This window comes from Hyaena hyaena, unplaced genomic scaffold (genome assembly GCF_003009895.1).
Source record: "Hyaena hyaena isolate Hyena2069 unplaced genomic scaffold, ASM300989v1 scaffold_396, whole genome shotgun sequence".
Lineage (NCBI taxonomy): Eukaryota > Metazoa > Chordata > Mammalia > Carnivora > Hyaenidae > Hyaena > Hyaena hyaena.
The window spans coordinates 501,395-514,385 of record NW_024081027.1 but is presented as its reverse complement, the minus strand read 5'-3'; the positions used below and the strand labels follow the sequence as shown (position 1 = coordinate 514,385).

The 12,991-nt window shown below is 56.3% G+C and overlaps 1 protein-coding gene and 1 long non-coding RNA gene across 7 annotated transcripts in view; both read right to left on the bottom strand.

Annotated features, from left to right (window-relative positions):
* LOC120244830 overlaps window positions 1-6,727 on the bottom strand; it is an 8,005-nt gene extending 1,278 nt beyond the window's left edge. Inside the window, exons 1-5 of one of the 6 annotated variants that reach the window (XR_005531654.1) lie at window positions 5,670-6,727; window positions 2,453-2,580; window positions 2,099-2,189; window positions 1,434-1,812; window positions 85-310 (exon numbers count right to left, since the gene is read on the bottom strand). This is a non-coding gene — a long non-coding RNA (uncharacterized LOC120244830). The other 5 variants (XR_005531655.1, XR_005531653.1, XR_005531652.1 and 2 more) reach the window with 5 other exon arrangements.
* A 734-nt stretch (window positions 6,728-7,461) lies between these two features.
* On the bottom strand, window positions 7,462-11,572 carry CD320 (CD320 molecule). The gene is made up of 5 exons (XM_039251660.1): window positions 11,419-11,572; window positions 8,861-8,971; window positions 8,411-8,647; window positions 7,969-8,127; window positions 7,462-7,870 (listed from the first exon to the last, which is right to left on the bottom strand). The coding sequence occupies exons 1-5, from the start codon at window positions 11,531-11,533 to the stop codon at window positions 7,728-7,730; spliced, it is 765 nt and encodes a 254-aa protein (XP_039107591.1). The 5' UTR covers window positions 11,534-11,572; the 3' UTR covers window positions 7,462-7,727.
* Between the last annotated feature and the right edge of the window lie 1,419 nt (window positions 11,573-12,991).

Here is a 12,991-nt window from a genome sequence, read left to right as displayed (position 1 = left end):
GACGCGGGGCTCGAACCCACGAACCGCGAGATCATGACCTAAGCGAAAGTCGGACGCTTAACCGACTAAGCCACCCAGGCGCCCCTCTTTACAACAGCTTTTGAGATATAATGTACATTTTGGCCTGCGAGGGCGACTGTAACAAAATACCCCCCACCTCGGGGCTTAAACACTTTTTTTCCTCACAGTTCTGGAGGCTGGAAGTCCAAGGTCAAGGCACCGGCAGGGCTGGTCCCCTCTGAAGCCTCTCTCCTTGGCTGGCAGATGGTTTGCGTCTGCGTACACAGTGCACCCTGTGTGTCCAAATTTCCTTTGCTTAGAAAAATACCAGACAGGGGCGCCTGGGGGGCTCAGTCGGTTAAGCTTCCCACCTTGGCTTAAGTCATGATCTCACAGTTCGTGAGCCTGAGCCGCACGTCAAGCTCTGTGCCGACAGCTCGGAGCCTGGAACTGCTTCAGATTCTGTGCCTCCCTCTTTCTTCCCCTCCCCCTACTTGCACGCACGCTTTCTCTCGCTCACTCGCTCGCTCTCTCTCAAAAATAAACATTAAAACAAATTTTAAAAAAGAAAAAAAAAGGACACCAGACAGATTGGATCAGGACCCACCCAAATGGCTTCCCTAATCACCTCCTTAAAGGCCCCACTGCACTTTTAAAAATTAAAGATATGGGCGCTTTTAAAAATTAAAGATATGGGCGCCTGGTTGGCTCAGTCAGTTAAGAATCTGACTTCAGGGGCGCCTGGGTGGCTCAGTCGGTTAAGCGTCCGACCTCAGCTCAGGTCATGATCTCACGGTTTGTGGGTTTGAGGCCTGCTTCAGGCTCTGTGCTGACTGCCAGCTCAGACCCTGGAGCCTGTTTCAGATTCTGTGTCTCGCTCTCTCTCTGACTCTCCCCTGCTCATGCTGTCTCTATTTCTCAGAAATAAATAAAACATTAAAATTTTTTTTAAAAAAAGAATCTGAGCTCAGGTCATGGTCTTGTGGTTTGTGAGTTCAAGCCTTGCATCGGGCTCTATACTAACAGCTCAGAGCCTGGATTCTGCTTTGGATTCTGTGTCTCCTTCTCTCTGCCCCTTCCCTGCTCACGCGGTCTCTTAAAAAAAAAAAAAAAAATTGAAGGTAATTGTAAAGGCCCTAACCCTAAATACAGTCATGTTTTGAGCTAGAGAGCATTAGGGCTTCATCAGGGGGGTTTGGAGGGGACACAACACAGCCCGTAACAATCCACATACCACAGACTTCACCCGCTGGAAATGTACAATTCGGTCATTTTCAGTACACACGCAGATGTACGCAGCCACTACTACAGGGTACCACCCGCAGGGCATTCCAGCCCTCAAAGAGAAACCCCATATCCTCTACCTACTCCCCTCAGCCCGCTCCCTCCTCCAGCCCCCCGCAGCCACTATCTTCCTGACCCTACAGCTTTACCTACTCTGGACATCGCCTATGAACAGGATCCCACAATATCCGATTTTCTGCCTCTTTCACTCAGCACGGTATTTAAGGCTCCCCCGCGTTGTCACAGGTCAGGGCGTCCCTCCTCTGGCTGAACAACACCCCGCGGTGCGGACGCGCCCTGTTTATCATTTATCCGTTCACCCGTTGAGGGACCTTGAGGCTGGGTGCCATTGTCTGGCCGGGAACATTCATCTACAACAAATGTGTTTTGAACAAACGAACTCCCATCGCGTAACCCAAAGAACTCCACCGAGGTGGAACTGTCACACGGTGGCGAGAACAGAAGAAAGATCCAGGAAGATCCCTTTTGTCCTTGGATGTGCTTTTCCTGAGGAATCGCGAATCAGTTCTGTGATACAAATGAACACAAGTGCTGCTTCGGAAGAAAGTGTACCTACACCCGGTGTTACCAGACCAGTTTTGTAAAAAACAAACCAAGAAAACAGAGTCCTAAAAGCCAGAAGCCTTCAGTTAGATAAATCACGTCCTCAAAGAGGGATTTTCTTAACACAAGAAGGCACTTTAACCTGGTAGAGCAGCCCCGCTCTGCTCAGATCTCCCTAAGGTCCCACCTCGCTGCCCAGCTCGTGCCTCCCCTCCCCCCCCCACAGACATCCTCTGACGTCAGCGCTTACCTCTGCCACCAACCCCTCCGCACTGGCTCCATACTTCCTGTGTCTGGAACACACTTCTGCCTCAGGGCCTTTGCACTCGCTATCTGCTCTTCTGAGAACGTTCACCTAGTTAGCTGCACCGTTCTTCTTCCTTCCTCCAGCTCCCTACTCAAATGCCTCTCTGTTCCAGCCTCTTTTGACCATCAAATATAAAGATAGTGACCCTTCTCCTCCCCCTTCTCCCCCCAGTCCAGCATGCCTACCTCTTCTACTTGGGCTCTTAGTCCCCAGAACCTAGCACCATCTTGACATTGATGTACTTGTTTAGTAGAGTTTGGTGGTTTGTCACCTAGCCCCTCCCCCACCTCTACTCACCTCCATGGCGTGGGCAGGGGGCAGGGGGAGGGGAGGAGACGCTTGTTCTGTTCAAGGTTAGTCTCCAGCACCTACAATGTCCGCCACGCGGTCGGTGCTCACTGAATGTTTATTCTCCACAAACTAGCCTACAAATGCAACGCGATCTCAGGTCAAGTCCCAGGTGGGTATTTCCCGAAATGCTAGAAACCCATGACAAGTTTCACATGTTACTGGTTAGAGCATTATGAGCATGCTAAAGGCCACTGAATTGTCCTCTTTAAAATGATTAGCTCTCTGTTAAGTGAATTTCACTTCCATACAAAAGTGGTTCAGTGTAACAACCCTGCACACCTATTCTGATGGCTACAACTTAAAAGACTGTCCATATCAAATGATGACGAGAATGTGAAGGTCAAGAATATATACAATGCCAGGGAAGGGAAGAGTTCACGCACTCTGGAAAACATCTTGGCCATTTCTTTAAAATTAAATAGGGGCGCCTGGGTGGCTCAGTAGGTTGAGCATCCAACTTCGGCTCAGACCATGATCTAACAGTTCAGGAGTTTGAGCCCCGTGTCAGGCTCTGTGCTGACAGCTCAGAGCCTGGCACCTGCTTTGGATTCTGTGTCTCCCTCTCTCTCTGCCCTTCCCCTGCTCACGGTCTCTCTCTCTCCTTCCCAATCTCCCTCTCAAAAATAAACATTAAAAATTTTTTTCTTAATAATAAATAAATAAAATTCGGGGCGCCTGGGTGGCTCAGTCGGTTAAGCGTCTGACTTAGGCTCAAGTCATGATCTCACGGTTCATGGGTTTGAGCCCCGTGTCAGGCTCTGTGCTGACAGCTCAGAGCCTGGACCTGTTTCAGATTCTGTGTCTCCCTCTCTCTCTGACCCTCCCCTGCTCACGCTCTCTCTCAGAAATTAAAAAAAAAAAAAACATTAAAATTAAATACACAGGGGCACCTGGCTGGCTCAGTCGTAGAGCGTGCCACTCTTGATCTCAGGGTTGGGAGTTCAAGCCCCACATCGGGCATGGAGCCCACTTTGAAAAGTTATATTAAGTATATACCCACCATGTGATGCAACCATTCCACCTCTGGGTATTTACTCAAAAGATATAAAACAGCACATGAACAACCAATGTTCTTGACGGATGTATTTTTAACAATAAAAAACTGGAGGGGCGTCTGGGTGGCTCAGTCAGTTAACTGTCTGACTCTTGATTTTGGTTCAGGTCATGATCTCATGGTTTGTGAGATCGAGCTTCATGTCGGGCTCTGCACTACCTGAGCGGGGTCTGCTTGGGATCTTCTCTCTGCCCTTCCCCTGCTCATTTTCTCTCTCAAAATAAACATTAAAAAAATAAAAAATAAATAACTGGAAATGACCTAAATGTCCATCAACACACACTAAGTGGAGTGTGGGCTAGCCATACAGTGGAATAGGGCTTAGCAATAAAAAAAAAAAGTTAATTTTTAGCACATGCAACAATATGCACAGATCTTAAACGTGTCAGGTAAAAACTGACAGATAAAACAGGGCACCTACTATATGATTCTAGAAAGTTAATCTGTAGTGTCAGAAGCCAATCAATGGTTGCCTAGGTCATGGTGATGGGAGGGTGGGGTATTAAAAAAGCCACATGGAAACTTTGGGGGAAGAACCTTGGGGGAAACTTTGCGGGGGAAATGAGATGTTCAGTGGAAGAAGCAAGACATCAAAGGCCACCTATGATGTGATTCCATCCCTATGAAATGTCTGGAACAGGCAAATCCACGGAAACAGAAAGTGGGTTAGTAAGCACCAGGGGCTGGAGGAAGGACATGGGGAACAGGGGTTAATGGAGACAGGGTTTCCTTTGAGGGGGGAATGAAAACGTTTTGGATCTAGGGGCATCTGGGTGGCTCAGTCAGTTAAGCATCTGCCTCTTGATTTCGGTTCAGGTCATGATCTCACAGTTCATGAGTTCGAGCCCCACATTAGGCTCTGTGCTGACAGTGTAGAGCCTGCTTGGGATTCTCTCCCTTTCTGTCTGCCCCTCCTGTGCACGTGCGCACACACACACACACACACACACACTCTCTCTCTCTCTCTCTCTCTCTCTCAAAATAAATAAGAGAAAGAAAAAGTAAAAAGAAGAAAAAAGAAAAAAGAAAAGAAAGAGGGGTGCCTGGGTGGTTCAGTCAGTTCAGCACCCAACTCTTGGCTTCAGCTCAGATCGTGGTCTCACTGCTCGTGAGTTCAATCCCCATGTGGGGCTCCATGCTGATGGTGCAGAGCCTGCTTGGGATTCGCTCTTTGCCCCTCCCCCGCTCATGCTCTCCCTCCCTCCCCCTCTCTCTCTCAAAATAATAAACTTAAGGGGCACCTGGGTGGCTTAGTCGGTTAAGCATCCGACTTTCGCTTGGGTCATGATCTCGCGGTTCGTGGGTTCGAGCCCCGCGTTGGGCTCTGTGCTGACTGCCAGCTCAGAGCATGGAGCCTGTTTCAATCTGTGACTCCCTCTCTCTCTGACCCTCCCCTGCTCACGCTGTCTCTCTCTCTCCTAGAAATAAATAAAAATATTAAAAAAAATAAAAATAAAAAAATAATAAACTTAAAAAAAAAGAAAGAAAATGTCTTAGAACTAGACAGGGATGATGATTGTACAACATTGTTAATGTACCAAATGCCAGTAAACTGTACACTTTAAGACGGTTAATGGTTAATTTTATGTGAAGTTCCCCTCAATTAAAAAATAAAAGAGGAATAGCTGAGTTGCACAGAGATACACCCCCCCATCTTCACTTGCAGCTCCCACCTGCCCCTCCCCCTCCTTGCAGGCTGGCTCGCGCTCTCTCTCTCTCTCTCTCTCTCTCTCTCTCACACACACACACACACACACACACACACACACACACACTTTGAAACCTGGACCCTCCATGCAGGTTCCTGGCAGTGACTCACTGGGCTCGGCCACAGAACAGCAGCGCGAGTCCTTCTCCCGCTCCAGGAACAAAGGAAGGTGAAACCCCAACAGGCTCACAGCGACAGGTGTCTGTACCTGTGACTGTCCCTGGGCGCGGATGACAAAGCCGTCCCTGAGAGTAGAGCTGCGGGCCCACAGAGTCCACTGGCTCAGGGAGCCCCCCTCCCCTGCCCCCCGCACCAGCTGGTCCGCAAGGTCGGCACCATCATCCTGGCCCCTCCCCATGTTCACAGCTGTGTGCATGGTCCCCGCGCATGCCTGGGCTGACCTGGGACTCCACAGATTCCAGAGAATGCCCCAGAAGAGATGCTGGCCTGGATCTCGGCCTGAGCCGGGAGGTCTGGTGCCTTTAGCTCTGCCCTTTGACGAGCCCTGAGTTGCCGGGAAAGAGATAAGGCCATTCTGCTCCAATGGCCACATGGAAAAGCCACATGGAGCGTGAGTGGCCCAGCTGGCCTGGCCATCCCAAGGCGCCAGACAGGGCAGAGAAATTCTAGATGGTGAGGTCCAACCAGCCCAGCCCGCAGAGGACGACAGCCGCCGCTCCTCATGGACCAGAGAGCTGCCAGCCACGAACAAGAATACAGTGGAGCGACGGAGCCCCCAAGCACAGGTGATTTGCTCCACTGATAGCTAAGAATCCATGTGACAACCCATGGCACATGACAAGTGGCCTCATACCCCCTTACATGCCCCCTGACCCACTAAGGCTGACCACGCCTGAGCAAAAGGGAGAAAAACCTGAACCCAAGAAAATCCTACCCTCTGGTAGAACTCCTTCCGGCACCTGTAAGCAGCTCTCGGTTCTGCATCGGGCCACCTTGGCTCCGGTGGGCACCAAGCTAAGGCCCTGGACCCCAGGAGACGGCGGCCCCCATCGTAGCTGCAGCCCACCTCCCAGGCCTGCACTCCTGCTGCCCTCGGCACTGAGCTAGAACTCGGGCCCCCCGTACACGGCCCAACGCCCAGACTCCAACACCTACCTCAACCGCCTTCCCCCACTGGGAGGTGGGTGGAGTCCCAAAGCCCAACTTCACCACCCCTAGGAAGCCCTCCTGCTGCACCTGCTCTCTGCCCCTACCCAGCATCTCATGGTCAGGGGCCAGCGCTCTGCCTGCCAGATGTGGGAGCCCCAAGACCGAGTGTGGGGTCCCGAGTGCTCTCCCAGCATGCTCTGCTGCAGGGTATCCTGTGATCCTAAGCAGGGCCACAAGGGCTGGTCCACAGGCTGCAGATGGGGATGGTCTGTGGGGCTCATAGGGCACAGCACGGGCCCAGGAGGTCCCCGGTGTTGTTCTTAGCCTGGTGTCACCGACAACAGCCTGGGGCCTGTGCTACAGACAACGCCCACCCCCCCCAGAGCCCCGCCAGTCCCAGGCCTGCTTACCCCGCCTCACCCACTCCTCCTTCCCACGGGAGCCACAACAAAGGTTCTTGCCCACATTCTCCTCTGGCTCCCTCGGCCTGACGGACACTGGGGCCTCCTTCCCGGTGTGGCCTCCGTGTGGCCCAGGGTGCCGCCTCCTTTTGGGAACAGTTAGTCTTTTCAAGGGCAGTCTCCTGTTCCACGGGCCTCACCACACCTGCACAATAACAAGGCCTACGCTTCTGGGGCGCCTGGGTGGCTCAGAGGGTTAAGCGTCCCACCCTCGGTTCCGGCTCAGGTCACGATCTCACTGTTGTGAGTTCGAGCCCGGGAGCAGACTCTGCGCTGACTGCGCAGAGCCTGCTTGCGATTCTCTCTCTCTCTCTCTCTCTCTCTCTCTCCCTGCCCCTGCCCTGCTCACACACATTCCTACATTTTAAAACTGGGTGGAGCCCAGACCAACCCCAAGATGCCCAGCTTACATCTTGGAGGAGAGGAAAACGCTGTGATGGGTGGCGGTCCCCCAGGAGGCCCAGGGGCCATGCCCACGCCCCACTCTGGGTCCCAGGAACACAGATGCCGCCAGCTCTGGGTCCCAGGAAGCCGGAGGCAGAGCGGCCAAGGGAGCGCCCAGGGCTGGGTCCCCGAGCCCCACCCACCACACAAGAGAGGCAGAGGGAGACAGAGGCCCAGAGGCAGCAGAGGATGGAAGTAACTTTAATCACCACCCTCAGACAGAGGCAGGAGTGTGTCAGTTGGGGCCATCCCAGGAGCATCTCGGGGCCAGCCCTGAGTCCCCGCTGCAGCGTGTTCCCCCGGCCAGGCTTCCTGCGTCCAGGGCGAGCGTCCAGGTGCCCGTGGCCTCCAGGGCCACATGTGCAGGGGCTCAGGTCCACAGTGCTGCACGGCCAGAAGCGGCCCCACCAGGGGCCCCGGCGGTGTGTGGGCAGCAGCTGGTCCTCAGAGCAGTGAGGTCTTCCTGTCTGACAGCAGCAGGGACTCCTTCACGACCATGAGCAGCCCCAGGCGGGTCAGGCGCCCCCGGGCCCAGAGCCGGGACAACACGAACAGGCAGATAGCAGCCAGGCCTGCGCTCAGCACCACTGTGGGGGACAGACGGACAGACAGGAGTCCGTGACAGCCCTGTTCCCTCCCCCAGCCGTCCCTTGCCCCCAGGAGCGGGAGGGCCTGGTCATCTTACCGGCAGCGGCAATAACCCCACAAGCGCTTCGGTTTCCAGACTGGACTGAGTCCTGGTCCCCAACGGAGGTGGCTGTGGCATTCCCGAGTTCAGGGACAGTGACCAGGGTCACAGGGATCCCCGTCGCTGTGACATTCCCCTCCTGGGGTGTCTTAGTTCCTGCAACAAGTGCAGGCATTTCAATAGCTGGGGAGTTGGCGCTGAGGGCATGAGGGGCGGGGAAGGGTGAACCCGTGTCCCAAATGTCTGGGGGCAGCTTGGGGCTCATATCTTCCATCCCAGAGCCAGTGAGGTCAGTGGGCACCGTTGCCGCCACGGGGATGCAGGCGCAAGAAGATCCAAGGGCCGCTCCTCGAGCCTGGTCACCCACTGGAAGGGGTCACTTATCTAACGCCCGGGGCTCCCCACCCCCGCAGGCACGCGGAGGTCCCATGACACACACCACAGCCAAGCTCGTCGCTGGAGGTGGGACAGTCCGAATGGCCATCGCAGAGCCAGGTGCGCGGGATGCAGTCACTGCTCCCCACGCAGTGGAGCTCCCCCTCTGGGCAGGGCTGGTAACTGCAGTTGTGATGAGCGCTCTGGTTGATGCCATCAGGGCAGTCATCGACGCTGTCACAAGGGCAGGGGCTGCCAGTGGGTGGCAGGCACTGTCCGTCCTGGGCGCAAGGCTTGATGCCTGAGGTGCAGGGTCGATCAGATCCCACACACCACCGGCCCCCTGCGAGCCGCTCCTCCCAAGGCCCCACTAAGCCCACCTCCCAGGAAACCCACTTCTTCCCACGCCGGCCCCGCCCCATTGTGAGCCGCCGAAGGCCCCGCCCCTCCCCAAGCCCCGCCCCTCCCTGCGGCCCCGCCTCCTCACGCCCCGCCCAGGAGCGAGGCTACTCACTGCACTCCTCATCGCTGCCATCTGGGCAGTCCTTGTCGCCATCGCAGCGCAGAGGGAGGGGCAGGCAGAAGCCACTGGTGCGGCACTGGAAGTTGGTGGGCGGGCACGAGCCTGCAGGACGCACACCAGTGAGGTCTGGGAGGTCTTGGCCTCCGCCAGGGGCACAACGTTACAGACTGACCGCCGGGAGACCGGCCAGGTCCCAGGGCGCTGGAATGCCCTTGGCGGCCAGCGTTTGCTGAGGACCCACCACGTGTGAGGCGTGGCGCTGAGCAGTTCACAGGGCAGGTCCTACTGTCCCCCCACCCCTCACCCCATGCTGGGAAGACACCCAGGAGAGATAAGGACCCAGGCTGCCGGGCTGGTGGCAGTGTTGAGGTCTGAGCCCAGGTCTCACTGATCCCTGGCTGAACAGACTAGGGTAGGGTCCATCTCTGAACCTGCCCACGGTCAGGGTCAGCAGGGTGCGTTACATCCCACCTACTTAGCAAAGGGGAAACTGAGGCCCTGGGCAGAGGACCTGCTTCACCACCAAAGCCTATCCACTCACCTCCGAAATTCCGCCCCGATCCAACCACTTTCCCCATCTGGAATGTGCCACCTCCTAGACAGGCCCCACCCCCACCGGGACGCTGGAGACGTCACAGGATCCCATCATTCAGTCACCCACCCTTGCCTCCCCTCTGCTCAAAACTGTGCCCTGGTCCCCTGACCCTCTCACACCAAATCCCTATTTTTCCCGTGTGGCTCCAATGCCTGGCCCAGCCCCAAATGCTTTCTGGACCTCACCTCCTCCCTCATGCTTCCTCCCCAACCAGCACCCTCTGCCCCAGCCTTCTCGCTGTTCTGCAAGAGGCCTGGCTCATTTCCACCCCTGGGCCTTTGCCCGTGCTGTTCCTTGGGCTGATGCACCCTTTCCTGCACCCACTGTACAACTGGTGACTCCCCCTCAGCCTTCAGGTCTCAGCTGCTTTCCTGGGAGGAGTTTTCCTGCGACTCGCAGATGCCTGAAGCTCTACCTTCCAGTTAGAACAACGGTCCTCAAACTGGTACCCACGCGGCTGGCAAGGACACTCAGTGGAGATCGGGGCCAGGACCTAGTGACTGCAGGGCCAGGGCGGTGCCTGACAATAAGCGGAAACAGGTCACACAAGGGTCCAGGCTGAGTCCAGATGAGATCTGAGCCTTCCTGCACCCCAGGCAGTGAGGCTGAGCTGGAGGGGCACCGAAGGGCCAGGAGCCGGGGCCAGCAGGAGGGAGTCTGAGTGACAGAGGAAGGCAATGGCCTGTAAGGCTCCCCTCCCAGGTGCAGTTGGGCAGGTGACAAATACCTGGCTTGGACCCAGCCTGGTCCCACCCCATTCGATCCTGGCCTTCTTGCCACTCCTACCTTTACTCAGGGGCCGGGGCGTCCAAACAGCCAAACCCTGCTCCCCACAGCCAGTCCCTCCACAGGCCTCCAGGCCCAAAGGTACCTGTGGCCCACGCAGTCCCTAAGCTTGGTGAAGCCGGGAAGGGCTGTGGCCGACCTGGAGCCGGCATCCTTCCCTGCGCACCAGGGTCTCCCGGCCCTGCCAACCCCCGACCTCCCTCCCAGGAGTGTCTCGCCTTCCTGGAAAGCGGGAGGCAGAGCACAGCAGACTAGGCCTTGCGGGGTCACACAGGGGTGACCAGTGACTCAGTTTCCTCCCCTGTAAAAGGAGCTTGCTAGGAGTCCCCACCTCAGTGTCCTAAGGAGAGAAAACCACTTGTGGAGTTTGGAACTTGGTCAAGGCGAGTCCTGCCTCCTTAAAGGAACCAGGAACATTTAGCCTGTAAAGGCAGGGGACTCAGCGGTGAGGTTGGGGGTGGGGGGGGGGGACCAGGTAAGGCAAGAACTCAGGAAGGAAGGGGTTCCGTGTGTGACCCTGAGCTCAGAGCTGAACGCCAGGCCCACGTGTGCCTACAGAAAGGTCCCTCCCGCTGAGCTGATTCTAGGAACCTCAGAGAGGGCCACCAAGATCACCTGGGCCCAGGCGCATGTTTCCAAGGGCCTGGGGGGCCACAGGGAGGGAGGAAAACCTTTCGTTCCGCAAGGCCAGAGGAGAAAGGTTCAGAGATGGGGAGGGCGGAGGGTGGTTTCCCAGGAAACGCAGCCACATGGCCTCAGGGTCCGGCGAGAATTTAGGAGGCGCAGCTGCTCCCCAGAGGCGCCAGGTGACCGGCCACGCACGGTTAGAGGTCGGACAACCCGAGCCTGCAACAAACCTTCCTGCCCACGCTGGGCTAAAGGTCGGCTTGGAGGTGACAAAGGACTCCGACAAAGCAGAGCGGAGTGCGGTGTGGGCAGGGTAGAAGCAGAATGGTTAAAGGCAGGGGGACCACCCTGGGGGAGGGTCCCTCGCTGGGGACGGCTCGCTCTCCAAGGCCAGGCTCCCGGCACGCTCGAGTCCCGAGCCACGTGCCGGGGGAGTGTCCGGGACGCACCAGCGGCACAGCCAATGGCTAGACGCCGCCGGCGCGCGGGGTGGGGTCGGACCGCCGAGGGGCGCGCCACCCGCTGCGCAGCGCTCACTCACCTGGTCTGTGGACCAAGAACCGGATCGGGGCGGCCTCCAGGCCCAGTCCGAGGCCGAGCAGCAGCCGCAGCGCCAGGCCCAGGGCCGCCGTCCGCCGGGCTCCTCCCCGCGCCATGCAGCCGCTCGCCGCACCGTCCCCGCCCTGGCACTGGCGGCGCGCGCGCTGGGCCTCGCTTTTATCCCGGCGCACGCGCGCAGCGCCCGGGGGCGGGGCCCACACACCTCCCCCGGCGCCTGCTGCTACGGGTACCGTAAATGTCCGAGTATGGGGGAACCCCACGGTTTGAGGCTCTAACCCACTTTTGACACTGACAAGGTATATCGAAAGGTGTTGGGTCCATTCTAAGTTAGAAGCTAATGGGGATGTAAACGAACTTGTCGGTGTCCGCTCACAAAATTAAATGTTTCGCATGCATCCTACAGCAAATGTTACTAATTATCGTATTTAATATGGCAGCCCCTTCCTCCTGCTTCTCTTACTTATCCTAGTTTAGGGTCTGATGACTACTAGAAGGTCAGCTGCAGGACTGGAGAGCTGCGTTGCTCACTGTACCCTCCCCCACCGTATCCTAGAACACTGTCTGCCACAACAGTAGGCTCTTAAAGATCCGTGAGTAAATGAATAAATCGCCTGGCTTCTATCATGGGTCCTGTCTTTGCACCTGGATGTGCCCGTAAAGGCAGGGACTCCGCGGTGAGGCGGGGGACCAGGTAAGGAGAGAACTCAGGAAGGAATAGGTTAAGTGTGTGAACCTGAGCTCACAGCTGAAAGGCAGGGTCACCTGTGCCTACAGGGAGCTTCCCTCCAGCTGAGTGGACTCTGGGAACCTCAGAGAGGGCCACCAAGATCACTCAGGCCAGCCGCGTGTGCTCACTCACGCCCGCCGTTTCATTCAGTCTTCATAGGCCACCTCCCCCAAAAGTGGGTATTACTCTTCCGGAACAAGATCCCCAAAGGCGGCCCGTGGTCTTTCTCGTCACGCTCACCCCTAGGCACAGAAAATACAAACCTTCCGCAGGCGTCCTATCCAATCATCTGCTGTGTCGTCTTGAAAATAAATATTTTATCTACAGCTCTGCCTTCAGAAGAAGCAATGCGTCAGACTGCCCGCAGAACCTCGACGTTGACAAGGGGTGCAAGTATTCACCCCCCCCCCAAGTTTCCCATGAAGCAACACTAAAGCATCCAGATTTTCCCACATGGGGCAGTTTTCAGGTTGTTGGCATGATTCAGTATTTGAAAATGTTGGAGGTTATGGCTGCTTTTGGAGTGTGTAACATATGCTGGTGGGTTTTGTTGTCACTGTTTCTTAAACTCCCAGATTCCCCAGGGTTGAGTCATGGCCTCCTGGTGAGAGGGCTCTGGGGTGCAGGGATAAAAGTGAGGAAGCCACCCATTTGTAGCAGCTGGCACAGACTCCCTCAGGTTCAAGTCAGAGTTCAGTGCACCCGAGCAAGTTCCTGGCCCTTCCATTCCTGCTGCTCTGTCCGGGGGGCATGGCAACGGGCGCTGACCTCACAAGACAGCTCTGGGAATGAACTGAGATCACAGATAGCATTCACAGCAGCACCT